At 41.3% G+C, this 13,674-nt stretch overlaps 1 protein-coding gene across 12 annotated transcripts in view; it reads right to left on the bottom strand.

The window, feature by feature from the left end:
• ADCYAP1R1 (ADCYAP receptor type I) overlaps nucleotides 1-13,674 on the bottom strand; it is a 140,904-nt gene that overhangs the window by 11,660 nt on the left and 115,570 nt on the right. For 5 of the 12 annotated variants that reach the window (XM_050322857.1, XM_050322846.1, XM_050322894.1 and 2 more), the window contains 2 exons: nucleotides 8,439-8,492; nucleotides 5,551-5,634 (listed from right to left, as the gene is read on the bottom strand). The exons of 2 other annotated variants lie outside the window; for them this stretch is intronic. In XM_050322857.1, the coding sequence (XP_050178814.1) occupies nucleotides 5,551-5,634; nucleotides 8,439-8,492 (138 nt within the window). The remainder of the gene's footprint in view (nucleotides 1-5,550; nucleotides 5,635-8,438; nucleotides 8,493-13,674) is intronic. 5 more of the 12 variants (XM_050322913.1, XM_050322927.1, XM_050322903.1 and 2 more) reach the window with 3 other exon arrangements.

The raw sequence follows: 13,674 nt of genomic DNA, 5'->3' as shown, positions 1-13,674 counted from the left end.
ACCTTAATCCCAATGGAGTGTTTGAAACCACTTTTTATTATTACTATTATTTTGTGTGTGTGTGTGTGTGTGAATTTTTTTACTACATAGCAAAAGAATTCCCAAAGAACCATACAAATAAAGCAAAAAACCCAACAGCCACACAAACAAAGCTAAAAATCCTGTATGTTCTCCTTCTTGTACTCATGACTATTCCTCAAGGTCTTGATTTTGGTCTCATTTATACTGTTGGAAAGCAAAGTGCAATTCCACTCTTTAACTTCTTTCCACTGCTTTAGGATAAAGAGATTTCAGAGGGAAATCAGGCTCAGTAGATGTAAATAAAAGGGCTGGAAATAAATGCATGTAAGCACTTAACTGGTGAAATTCCCCAAAAACAGGGAGGGGGGCAGCAAAGACTTGTGCATGTTTTGGTCAGTGCCATTTGCTGATTGAGCAGTGAAAAAAAAGGCCAAAGAGAAAGCAAATGTTGATTTAAAAATAAGGAAGTGCTCTTTTAAAAGCAAAGTGACCTGAAGTCACCTCCAGGACATTTTCAAAGGGTTGGAATATCACTGATTACATCCCAGCAAGTGAAGAAGGCAGATGGAGGACAAAGGAAGGTTAAAAAGCTGTGGAGATTTTTCTAGGGGCTGCACACTTTTATGAATTCAAATGTTCACTCTGCTTTTATCTGTAGGGACACATTAGAATTTGCCAATTCATGCTCCAGGATAACCCAAAATGATGTGTTGGCCTTACTGAAAGTGAAAACTTCACTAAAACATCTCCAAGAGCTCTGAACATGTGACACTGTCCCCAGCACCTGTAAATGGGACATCAGGGCACTGCTGGTGTCTCTCAGTGAGACTTTGGGCATTATCAGAGATAAACACATCCCAACCCTTGCCTTGGGACTGCACTGAACACACCTGAGTCACAAATCTGATGGACACCAACCCTCAAGTCTCGGTGAAAGCCCCTAAAAAGCAGAGAACACAGTTCTTGGGAGTTGTCAAGTTAGACAAAACTGACCAAAAGTTGTTTTTTTTTTTTAAAAAAAGAGAGGACCAGCCTTGGAATGGGTTGATGCTCATCCAGAGTGTTCAGCTTTGGTGATGTCTAGAAAAGTTAATCTGTACAGGACTGAGCCGGTGTAATGGAATAAAAGAGCTTTTGGGGTCCCTTCTAGTCCTTTTTCTGTGTGGATCTGTACTCTGGTTAATGCAACTGAAAAGAAACACTGAGGAGAAGCTTATAGAACAATGTCATCTCTATAGTAAAGAATGTGTCTTAAACTAACCATGAAATTTAAAAAAAAATCATATTAAAGGTAGTTAACTGGACAAAGAAGTGTCATCTCTCAAAATCTGTTATCCTTTATATTCAGAATTAATGCCAACAATAACAACAGTACAAGTGTTGTTTTGATCTAAAAGTCAGAGTAGAATTGTCTGTGAGTGTGTTCTACCTCCCTGCACTCCTGGGAGGTTAATTTTGGGAAAGATGGAGAGGAAGTCTTTTTCTATTCTCAGAAATTTGTGGCATTAATTACACCTAATTAATCACACAATTGGTTTGTAGGATCTTGAAGTATAATGCCATAATAATAAAATTATTTGAGATGCTGTCTTCAGTACTGTCGTGGAAGTCAGGAAGCAAATTTGTTAAAGGTAAGAAGTAACACATTCTGAAGTTTGTAGATTATGAAGATCAATAAAGAGGAAAAGCAGATTTCAATAATGGGAAAAAATTGAGAGATATTGCTGACTGTAAGATGATGATGAATTGTTTGGTTTTTTTTTTTTTTCAAGATTAGGAAGAAAAAAGACAAAGCAATTTTGGTGAGACGTGTAAGTTTAGGGGAAATGAAAATGTTGAAGGAGACAGTGGAATTCTCAGGAGTGTAACAGCCAAAGATATTCATCCTCTTTTCTTCCCACGCCTTTTCAGACAGACAAGAAACTTGTGGGATGGATCTGAAAGCTCTGAGGACAATAAGCACTCAGTTAGGATTAAGACAATGTTCTCCAGAAGGTCTAGTGAAAGCCTTGTTTACATTCCAACAGGCAGAGAAAAACCTTAAAGTTATTTAAGAAAAAAATGCAAGTTGCATTTCAGTTCTCATTGAGGTTGACATTTTATTTTTCAGCTGTTGTTGGGCTTAAATTAAATTTAAACACGAGGTTTTTCCTATGGCTTGGCTATGAATGTGCCCTTTCCATGAAGTGTGGTGGTACAAACACACACAGATATTGGTGTCCTCTGTTTTTCTCACTCCTCTATTGAATTACGAAAAGATCTCTTGATACTAAAAGGAAAGGAAGGTAGAAAGGTTTTCTAACTTCCACCAGTATTTGAAGGAACCATGTTTTTATTTTTCCATTGTGCATCCACACTTATGGAAAGTACTGAAGTGTCTGTGGATACCACAAAAGACAAAACTGGGCATGAATTGGAAATTAAAATACACAGGACATTGCTTTGCTGAGTAGAATTTCCAGTTATTTCTGCTGAATATTTTAGTGTGTTTCTATTCCACATTTTAAAACAGGTTTCTAGAAGACTAATTAATGCTGTCATTAAACACAATAACTGCACATCAGATTCAACAAATAACATTTTGATCAACTGTGCAAGAGGGAACAAGGACCAATGGCTTCTAAATAGTCTAAATAGGTTCTTTCACCTCTAGTTAAAGGGATGTAACAAAGATATTTCTCCAGACTCAGAAACTGCAGATCCAAGTGCAAGAACTGCTGAGCTGGGTGTGTGACGATGCCATCTGAAAGGAGTGGGGAGCACCACGTGTCCTCTGCATCAGGGGACCTGCAGCTCCAGGAGGAACTAAGTAAGGAAATTTGGGATTATCATTCTGAGAGAGGTGAAGATGGTGGTTTAGAGGTTACTGTGCCATCAGTTCCAGGGATCTCCACTGCACTGAGGATGTGCCTCATGCTGTGTCTGCAGCTGCTTCTGTCGGCCCAACTGCAAAGTTGTGCAGCTCAAAAAAGCCACTGTAGCCTACAAAACATCTGAGATGACACTGTGTGCTCTTAAGCTAAGAATAACTTCTACTCTGGCAAAGAGCTTGTTGCCCTGATCTCAGAAATTCTCACCACCCAACTTTTTTTGGGGAGACAAAAGGTGACAGACTGCCCAAAGGAGCAAAAGATCTCCACTCCACAGACTCTGAAGAGAGATGATGTCGATGCTTTGCTATTTAGTCCTGCCTCTTTACAGTCAGAGAGCTGTCCAGTTTAAAAGCTGAGTCTTAAGTGGAATACTTGGATCAGATATAAACTTTTGCAATGAAGACATCAAATTCTGTAGTCATGTAAGGCAACATTCATCTCACCAGGGTTGGGACGTACATAAATGTAGGTATTGATCATGAAATTATTAAAATAATGTCTCTAAATTCAATGTGGAGAAAAATGCACTTTTAAGGCCTAGTTCTTGCCTGCTATGGGTGTCTCTTTAAGAAGAAGTGACTCCTGTTGTAAACCTCATAGATGTACATATTGACTACTTTAATGCTATGAGATATCTGCAATGATGCCATCTAATTTTAGATAAATTAAATCCACATTTACACTCCCTTCATTGCCTGTGAAGAGTAAGAAGCACTTACACACCAGGACAAATCACCTGCCCCTCAGGAAGTTCTTATCACATCCTAAATCTACCCACTGACCACAAAGGGAACCTGGCCCGAGTTTGCCCCATAAATTGCTGCCCTGTAGACTTGTGAAAGTTCAGATGAGAGGAATCCAGTTTTTCTGGCCAAATGCACACATCCGTCATCTCAGTGGTGAGCATGTGCAGAAAATAATCGTGACAATATTTCAGGTAGAAGGATAAAGAGCAAACAGTGAAGATAACATGATGGCATCACTGATGAAATGCTTGATACAGCTCATGCTTAATAAACTGAAGTATCTGTTTTATCACAAAGCTGTTAAACATAATTAACATGACTTTAGGAGCCTCAGGAATCTCCCTGACAGATATATGCTCTTCCCAAAATTAGGTCTGCAGGATCACTTCCAAAACACCTGAGGTAACACCTGAACACAGCAAGTGATTCCAGCTTTTTAATTTTCCCCTGCACAAACCAGATCTTCAGACTAAGGACTTGAAAAACAGGGCAGCTTACTGAGACTTCCATATTTTAGCACCAAAAAAATCAGGTTTAAATACCTCCTGTTTAGGCTGAACTCTCCTTGCCTTTGAGCAGGTGGAGCATTTCACCTGAGACAGCTGTCACTGTCCCATCTTTCTAAAACACTGCATTTAATGTGACATTTATTCATCTGCAAAGGCCCAACGTGATGTCTGTGATGCCTCAGGGTGTCAGCTGAGCAGTGAACTTAAATCTCCTCCTAAATGCAGGTCAGTTTTTACCTAACTGCTCTTAGCCTTCAGCTTCTCTCAGTGTAGAAGGTAAAGGTGCTAATTGTTCTTTTATTCTCTATTTTTATTATTTGCACAGTGTCAGTCTTTTGATTGACTCTTTTGAGCATCTTCATTGGTCTGTTTCTTAAGTATCTTGAGGAGATGTAAAATCACTGAGAAAATTCACTTTTGTGAGGTTTTTTCCTAGCTAAAAGGACATAACTAAATATCTATTTAAGTTACAAACCAACCTCTTTTCCTTAATGCTGTAAAAATAATCACTAAGGATTCCTTAATAAACCCTGGAGTGGTGGGTCTGATTTGAACTTATAAAACTTCAGTGAAATTCAGGAGACAGACCATCAGAAAACCTATTTATGATACATTTCTGAAAGATGCACCTCGTCTAAACACAATGAGATGATGGTCTTGGAGGTCTTTTCCATCCTTAATGATTCTATGAACCCACAACAACCTGTGGGCTTCTTGTGTGAAACAAGGGGTGAGGTGGACTGTGGAAAAGTGATTAATTCACACTCTCTAAGCTAAATGTCTGAATTTATTCACTCTTCTGGATGCCCCACTCTCCATGGGTGAATATTTGATAATTTGACTTCAACTTGATGATCTTGGTCTTTTCCAACCTTAATGATTCTGTGATTCTGATTGCTGATTAGACACGAGCTATTTTGGTATTGGGTTAATCTCAGCCTTTCCTCACCCCTGGGTGTTCACTAAAATAACTTCACTCAGTTTTATACCCCTCTATAAAAGATGTTTTATCCCCACTGAGAGTCTGATTGACTCAATCTTGCCTAGCCCATGTTTTTCTTGCACACTTTCAGGCAAAACATTTCCTCTCAGCATGAAGGTGCTCCCCTCTTTACTGGATAATAAAGAGCAGCTATTTATTATTTATTAACCCCAAACCATAAACAGCATCAGCCACAAGTACCAAAAAATAAAATTAAAAAAATACTAAAATAACCTTAAAATCCTCAATTGTGGTGCATCAGCAAAAGCACAGAACAAGAACAAAAACAAGAATTCTCCATGCAACAAGAACTCAATGAATGCTTGCTCTCCACTTGCTACCCCTCTGCTCTTATCCATTCATTTCATTGCAACATGCTCATACAAACACAGGAATGTCACAGGAGTGTGAACACTTACAGGGTAATGGTTGATAGTTCTGACATCTTGCAAGAGTGCTGGTTAGCCCTCTTAGGCTTACAGTAGCATTTCTGAACGCAGCTGCTAAATATGACAAGATTAGCAATTTTTTTTTAATTACTTTTTTTTCAATTTTTTTTGTTTTTTTGTTTTCAGCATCTCGTGAACAAGGCCAAGGAAGGTCACTGACAACACATTTCATGAGACACGTCACAAAGATGGAAAGCAGACACCACAGACAGCACAAACCAGCTGCTTGACCGAAGCAAAAAGAGAACTCAAAGGTCGAAATGAAAAGGCGCTGGCTTTGGCTGGCGATTTTACGGCAAGCCCAAAGTTGAACGACCTGAGGGCAGCGTGAGGCACCCAAAATATTTTGCCTCTGCAGCCTGGGGTTGGACAGAGGGTCACAGAACAATCTGCTGGATGGGAGTGGACTGCATGCTCGTGGAGGACAGTCAGGTAGGAACACGGACTCGTCGGATGGTGGGCAGTGGAAGGGGAAGGTGGGTCAGATGTCCCTCATTTTTGGGTGGGGTTACCCAGGGTTTGTGGATCCCTGCTTTTTAGCCAAGAGTTCTAAAGGTAAGGACACCCAGGCACTTCTCCCCCCATCTTCCTTGATGATGGGGAGGGAGTTCAGAGTGGAAACTGCAAGGCTGGCTGGCAGTTTGGACGTAGCACTAAGACAAAATCAGCAGGTGCATAAGCTGTGTGTAAGCACACCCTTGTTGTATCCCAGAAAGAGCTCCTATGGAGATTGGGGTGGGGGGAGTGTCACATTTACAACCAGCCAGAGAGAGGTTAATTTAAATCAGCCCCCAAGAAGGGTAACCTGAAACACGGGAGGGCGTTTGGAGGGATCTCCCAACAGATTTTATGGCTGTCACAACGGGCTGAAAAGCGTGAAAATTGAAAATAGGGATTTCTTGTCAACTCTAAACGGGAGATTTTTTGTTTTACTTTCAAGACATGGTTGTTTTGGTGGGGTTCTCCTCAGGGAAGATTGGATGTTTACAGTTCAAATGTCTGAGTAAACTTGAAATCCTCATCCTTTGAGAATCATCACAGAGAATAAATAGTTGAGAGAGAAATGCAGTTCTTGGCCAGGGTACATCCAACCTGTTTTAGATGTCCACTTTAGGATGGGATGAACAGCACACCCAACACCACTGAGTACCCTGACTGATCTCCATTAAATATAAAGGACAATATGATGATTTTTAAAGCAATTGCCTTCAGGGCAAACATCTAATTTTGTCCTGACAAATCAAACTCTGTCTCTCCTGCTCTGCTTAATATACACAGTCTAAGATTTGTGTTCACCTAAGCACAGATGGAAGATGGAGCTTGTAAGCTGAACAGTAAAACAGAATAAATTGAAAACACACTCAATTTCTCCCCACTTTTAACTCCTTTAAGTCAATCCTTGTTACTAAAGGGGTTTTTTTGTTTCTTTTTGGGTAATCAAAAACCGTGTTGTTCTTAAATATTATTGTATAAAGGCTGGAAATAATACAGTGCTTGTGGCATGCACTCATCCAGCAAATAGGAATCCTAATCATGTTTCAACTTGTAAAATGAATTCAGTTCTTGGATGATGCTCAGGAAGCAAATCTGAAAATAATTTTTCCTTTTACAGCATCACTTCTGGGAGAAATTTTTTGCCTCACCTCTGTTTTTCACAGAGCTGAGTCAGGGATTAATTGTCAGCTAAAACTGATCAAAAACCAAGGAGGGAAATTTTAGAGTTAATTCAATTTTACTATGACTGAGACTTTCGGAAGTGATTATGGGTTTTGAGCATCTCACTCAGTATTTTAATCACCTGATTGTTCTGAAATACATTTTCTCATACCAATTTTTACCACAAGAGGGCTGCTCAGCCTCAGTTGAGAAAAAGTACTTGGGAAGGCATTTCCAGGCACAGAACCTGAAAACAAAGCATCTAAAAATCAGTAGTAACTTTGAAAACTCTTAGTCATGGGTTGTTGTAGAGATTTGTGTTCTTCAATTATATATTTATTGTTGCCATGGAAATCTGGAATAAAATTCCCCCCCCAAGTTTACTTCTTGTGCCCTGTTTCATTTGACAGGGATTGATTGTTTAAATAATTTTTTCCTAGTGAAGAGACCAACATGACAGCAGTTGGTGTTTGCTAGAATTATCAAATAGGACAGGCTTGATTTTGAAATTAATGTCTAAGAATTAAGTTCTGCTCCCCACTCGAGGAGGGGACATTTCCACACGGGTTTGTGATGAAAAACTGTGAGCACTTCTTAGGAGAGTTAATGTTTTTTTATTTCCATCCTTTCTATTTTAGGTGTAATCATCTCTCTGATGTTAAATATCGTAAATTGGCCCAAAATCGTAAAAGTACAGATTTTATGGAAGTTTTCTTTCCTTCCTCCCTTTATAAATAAACTGGATTTATTTATTATCAAAATAAATGGATGGAGAGGGAGAAAGAGAGAAGAGACAGAGGAGGCAGAAACCAGAAAGGAATGCGAAGGAGGAAAAAAAAAAAATCAGACAAATAAGAGAAAATTAATCGAAATGAGACTACGGATATCAAAAAACACTGCATGACTCAGGGCAGGATCCTCAGACCCCTGTGGGCACACACAGAACGGGTTTGGTCACGTCCGACTCTCCGTGTTCGGAGACAGATCTCAACTGAGCTATCACCTCGGAGTCGCTCAATCATGGAAAGAACAGGGACTTCCAGGCTGAGCTGAGCTGTGTGACAGAGGCATCTGAGACACACGGGATGCAGTGCCTGACGGAGGTGCCCCCGGGCTCCCAGTTTGACCATAAGACGACGACTGGACCGCTTAGGTTAAATACGAGACTTTAGACAGCTAAAGGCAAACGAGCCGAGTCTCACCGCACGTGTCCCGGGCATGGACTGCAGCTGCATCTGGGAGGAAGAGGGAGGGTGCTAGGGTGGAAGGGGAAAGAAAAAGTTAAACATTCCCAGGGTTCAGTGAGTGATGTACCGTGTGGCTGAAGGCCACCGTATCAGACCGAACACCTTGACGGCCGGCGCGGCAATGCGGATGAGAGAGTGCACAAACCGGAGGCAAAAATAGTCTCAATTCAGTTCTAAAGGCTTTGTGGGTTCCTCAGAGGGACTCAAAGGGAAGTAAAACGAACATGCTGATCCAGGGGAATGAAGTTATGCTGCGTTATCCATAAGGAAAATGGTCAGGGTTCTGAATTTAGGTCTCTACCAACAATGGCAGAATTTGTGGCTTGTCTCCGAATATGCTGAAAGGGAATCCTTTGGGAAACACAGGAAAGGTAGAACTTGAGTCATGCAAATAAAAACTGTGCCTCATTAAGGGTCTTTGTGCTCCCTGCTCGAGCCATTCCATGTAACCTCCCTATGAACAGGATTGGCCACCATGCAAGTAGGAGGAGAAAGAATGTAGAAACAAATCAGTGAAATAAAGTATTGAAAATACAGTAAAAAGTTAACCAAAGGGAGAGTAGAAAGATTGTATGGGAGAGAGAGCAGAAAACTGAAAATTGCACCCATGTAATCCATTATTTATGTCACATACCTGCTGTTACCCTCAGCTAGCACTGCTACAGGTCGGGGGGACTTTCCCTTCTTACTCAGTAGCTGAGGAATTCCTGACAATGGACTTCTACCCTGGCCAATCAACCAACTACACTCACAAACCCTCTGGACTTACAGATCAGATGCAAAGAGTTTGGAAACCTGAACTTGCTCTGTGAGCAGGAAACAGACTCTGCAATTCCACCCCACTGCAGTGACTGTGGGTCTGACCCAGCACGTGCAGGTCGACTCATTGACCCCTCTCATCCACACACAGCCTCAGCTCCTCAGCAAAATTGTCATTTAGTTCCATCCCATCTAATTTTTGAAGTCACCAAAAACTGGGTGCTTTTCATCTTGTTACCCTGTGCCAGCTTTGCAGTCAGTGGTGAGGAACAGACCATAAATTGAGATTTACCTGACCTGTTTTAAACATCTTTTTTAGAAATTAAATAGGTTGTACTAAGGGTTTAATTCTCTGGACTGGGTAGATCTCTACTGACTGTGGAAGGAGCCCAGCACCATTATCTTATTAAACCACATGGATCCTGTGCTGTCCTGCTAAAAATACAACCACTGTTGTGCCATTCATGAAAAAAAAGAAAAAAAGAAAAAAGGAAACTGTTTCTCTAGTCTTTAACTGAAAACAAATCCAAAATTCTCACTCTTGCTACCCAGAGCTCTACTTTTCACTGCTAACACCACCAAACTTAGAGGCTCAATCTGAATTACTGCTTGCAGATCAATGCTCTGGCTGAAAAATGAATGTTTAACCAGCATGAACTCGGACAAGAGCTTTTTGTCCAAAAAATCTGACCTGTGAGCAGATCTGAGGCTTGAAGATGAAATGGAGTGGTCAAAGAGAGTCAAAAAATCACGTCTACACTGTTCATTCTCGGCTTTGCTGACTTCTTCATTAAAAGCTGGAGAAAGCCATTGGAATACTGAGAGCTCAACTATTGAAGAGATAAAGTTTAATATTTGCCTTTGCTCCAGACAATAAAGCTGGAAGCAGAGAGTAGAATGTTTCCATGAAAACCATCTTTAAATGAACTGTAGCTTCAGGGTTACATGTCCTGATCCTTCCTCTGCAGTGACTCTGGGGGTCCTGCTTTACCAAGCTGGGTTATTCCCATTCCACAGACACTGTGGGATAATCCTGCTGGGAGTGCAGTAATGTAAATGCAGTGCAGCAGGCAGGAGAATGTTTAATGAGAAAAAATGTACCACGGGAAATGAGATTCTTAAGTAGTTTTGAATGCAGCTTTGCCGGTTTGGGATGAGGAAGGTGCACATCCAAAGCCAGACGTGAATATCTGAGAGCGTGGTTTAGCTCGCTGTGCTCAAAACAAAACGAGCCCACAGAGGATTTATTGTCACAGCCTGCAACAAGGAGGGAGTTTTCAGGCAGGTTTTGGTCCTGTCAGCTCGGTGTTGGTTTAACTACACTGAGTTTAGATAATTTGCAGCTCTGAAGCTTCAGTTACACTGTTTTGACTCACCTGCCTTACAAATCACACGATAGCGCTGCAGTCAAGGATTCAAGTTATAAACCATCTCTACAACCCTCTTTAATGAAGAAAAAAAAGAGAGCACTGCCTTTGCTGAGAGAGCCTGGGCTTGAAGACATTTCACCAGCTGAACAGCTCCAGTGTTTTCACTGGAAATATAGAGAGGAATTTCAGTCTGGAACTCTCTCAGTAGTGACGCAGGTGGGCAGCAAATGAGGTGCTACGACTGTGGTGTGGACCTCAGGCACAACTTTGGGTTGGTCCTGTCCCTTTTCATTTGATTAAGCCACCTTCCCTGAGACTTAATTCAACATTAAGCCACTGTAAACTGCTGGCCTTTGAGGGTGTGCTTGTACTCTCCAAGGCAGGGAGAGTTTGTTCCTGGAGAATTAACTTTGCACCACACAGTTCCTTTTACACTCAGTGTTAGCTACAAGAACCTCACAAGAAGTTCATCCCTCCAGATCAAAAGACCATCTGCACTGGGACAGCACCATCTTCCTTGTCCCTTCCATACCTCAGGCTATGTTCTTTCATGGAGCACATCCTAATAACTCCTCAGATGTTAAACTGAACCACCTGGATGTGAAATCTGCCAGTTGCTGAAGTGAGGCACAATAAATCAATGTCAGGGAGAAGCAGAGACACTGAGGGAGATGTAAACTCCTTTTCTTTCTCATATGACAGAGGCAAAAATGTGAATGGCAGCAAAAACTAAATGGAAGACCACGGATGCTGTTGTGCATCGAGCTTTGATGTAAATTGGAAGCATGTTCAAGATCAGAGATGTCAGAATTACCCCCCATTTCCTGCAGTCTCACGACAACTGAAGCACAACCAGTTGCTTCAGCTCCACCTTTATCTTTACTCTGAGTAACTGATTTAAAGAATCAGAGGTGCAAACTGATTGAGGGAGAAATAAATGTTCAGACCCATCCCTTTCAGTCTGACAGTGGGTTCCAAACAGCAGACCAAGAGCAATGTGGGAGGGAAGGGGCAAACCAGCCACAGTGGTCTAATTTGGATATTCCCAAGTTAATTCTCGGTTTGAATCTTCTGAAAATGTTTCTCAGTCTCCAAAGCCATTATCTTTGAGGGTATGCAAGGAAGCTGCTCTGCTAAAAGACACTGCACCCACATCCAGGGGTAATTGGTAAAGACTCATGGCCTCAGGCACTGCATGTTCCCTATCCTGCCCATCTCCATGACAACTGAAGCTTATCAATACAGATCAAAGTGAGGTTACACACTCTGATGAAGTGCAGTGACTTCAGAACCATATTTGAGTTCCGTATCACATTTTCCTTACAAAAGCTGCCTGATTTTTGCTAATTGAGTGCTTGGCAACATTTACAAGGTTACAGCAAATTGAGCTGAGTGCAGCCACTTCCCCAGCACAGCAAAGGGCTTTTACTGTGCACATTGCTAAAGCAGTTGAGGCCTTCTGAACAGCAATGCTGGAACCATTTGAGATACACAGATAGAGAATTTCAGACAATTTGTGTGTGGGCAAAGCCCTGCATTTACACAGGCACCCCACAGACGTAAGCACTTCAGAGAAATCCCACTGGCTCTGAGTGCTGGGAGTTCTGTTCCGTGCCACTCATGGCAATCAAGCCACTGTGCTTTAGCACTGCCTCTGAAAGATGTTTGGATCTGAAATTTCCACATATAGGCCACCAACGTTTCCATGGGAAGTCTAAAGACAAGATTTAGCCTTTTTTTTTTCTTTTTTTTTTTGGTGCCTAAAATTCTTTGGAAACAGAGGCTGTTGGGGTTAATCCAACCCTGGATAGAAGTGAGAGCCCATTAAGCTTTACTGTGCCTTCTCAAAAAAATTGCAAAACCCCACTTTTATAAAGAGAATTACACTGTAGGATAAAACCTGGCTTTGCTCTCTCCCTCACTAACCTGCTCAACTCCTTGATATTTCCAGAGAAGGACCATCTTTTAGTGGCTTCTCTTTTAATGTAAAAAAATGCTCTTTTCCAATTCATGGCTTGCTCTTGGAACAGAGGAGGGGGAAAGTCTGTGCTTTGCTCTTTCAGAACACAACCTGTGGACAAGGAGCTTTGATCTCTAAGGCTGCCACAGATGGTGGAGCCAAGCAGAAGTTTCACCATTACACAGTTCTTAGACATGAAAGGCAGAGATCCAAATATCAGCTCTTCCATCAACCACAAAAATCAACCTCATATCCTCTCCTCTGCCTGTATATCCATTTAAACCATAAAACTGCCCATAAAAATACTCTACAGCCACCTGCAAAGCAGTGTTTAAAGACAAAATCATCCTATTTTTCAGTATTACTGCAAAGCAGAAAATAAGAGGAGTCAGCCTCCACTACCCAGACATCACCAGTGCTGGCCAAGGCACGTGGCCTTGCACTCTAAAATCCACCTTCTAAGGGTTTCCAAATAACAGAAGCAGAACACTTTTTATCATTGCATTCACCATGATCTTGTAACCACAAGAAATAAGTTTTGAGATCCATGATTTCAAACTCAGATCCTGTCCAGTGCTCATGTATCAATTGACATGAATGGACTTTCCTCTATAAATATTGATTTGTTCTTCTGGAATAAACAAAACCACTTTCAAGGGGGACATAGTTTTGGGTCTAATCTCATCACTGATGTAGGAAAGTAAAGGATGCATTCTGGATGAAAGGACAGTGTTTAGGTCAGGAAGGTAGATTTGACAATCAAAGATTCATTGTCCTCTACCTGCCACAGGCACCTGGGGTATTTTGAGTATCTCCCTTTGTGCATCTTACCCTCAGTTGTTCGAGGGCAATAACAGCTCACAGAAACCTTATAAACACACTGAATATTCTGTGCTGTTTGCTGTTCCAGCAGCTGACACCACAGCAAACCTAGGACTAGATAATCAAAGCAGAATGGAGCTTTTGATGACTTTATCCCAAAATAAATAAATCCCTGGGTAATTACACTCTTCCTAATCACGGTACACAGCCCACATGGTCTTACATTCCTAACGGGTACACTCGATTTTTTTTCCGAGCCCTACCTGAAAAGATTTGGCAC

The sequence above is a fragment of the Myiozetetes cayanensis genome, unplaced genomic scaffold, assembly GCF_022539395.1.
Source record: "Myiozetetes cayanensis isolate MyiCay16 unplaced genomic scaffold, myiCay2020 scf1, whole genome shotgun sequence".
Classification (NCBI taxonomy): Eukaryota; Metazoa; Chordata; class Aves; order Passeriformes; family Tyrannidae; genus Myiozetetes; species Myiozetetes cayanensis.
Note: the sequence above shows the minus strand (reverse complement) of the source record. Positions and strands in the feature narration are given on the sequence as shown.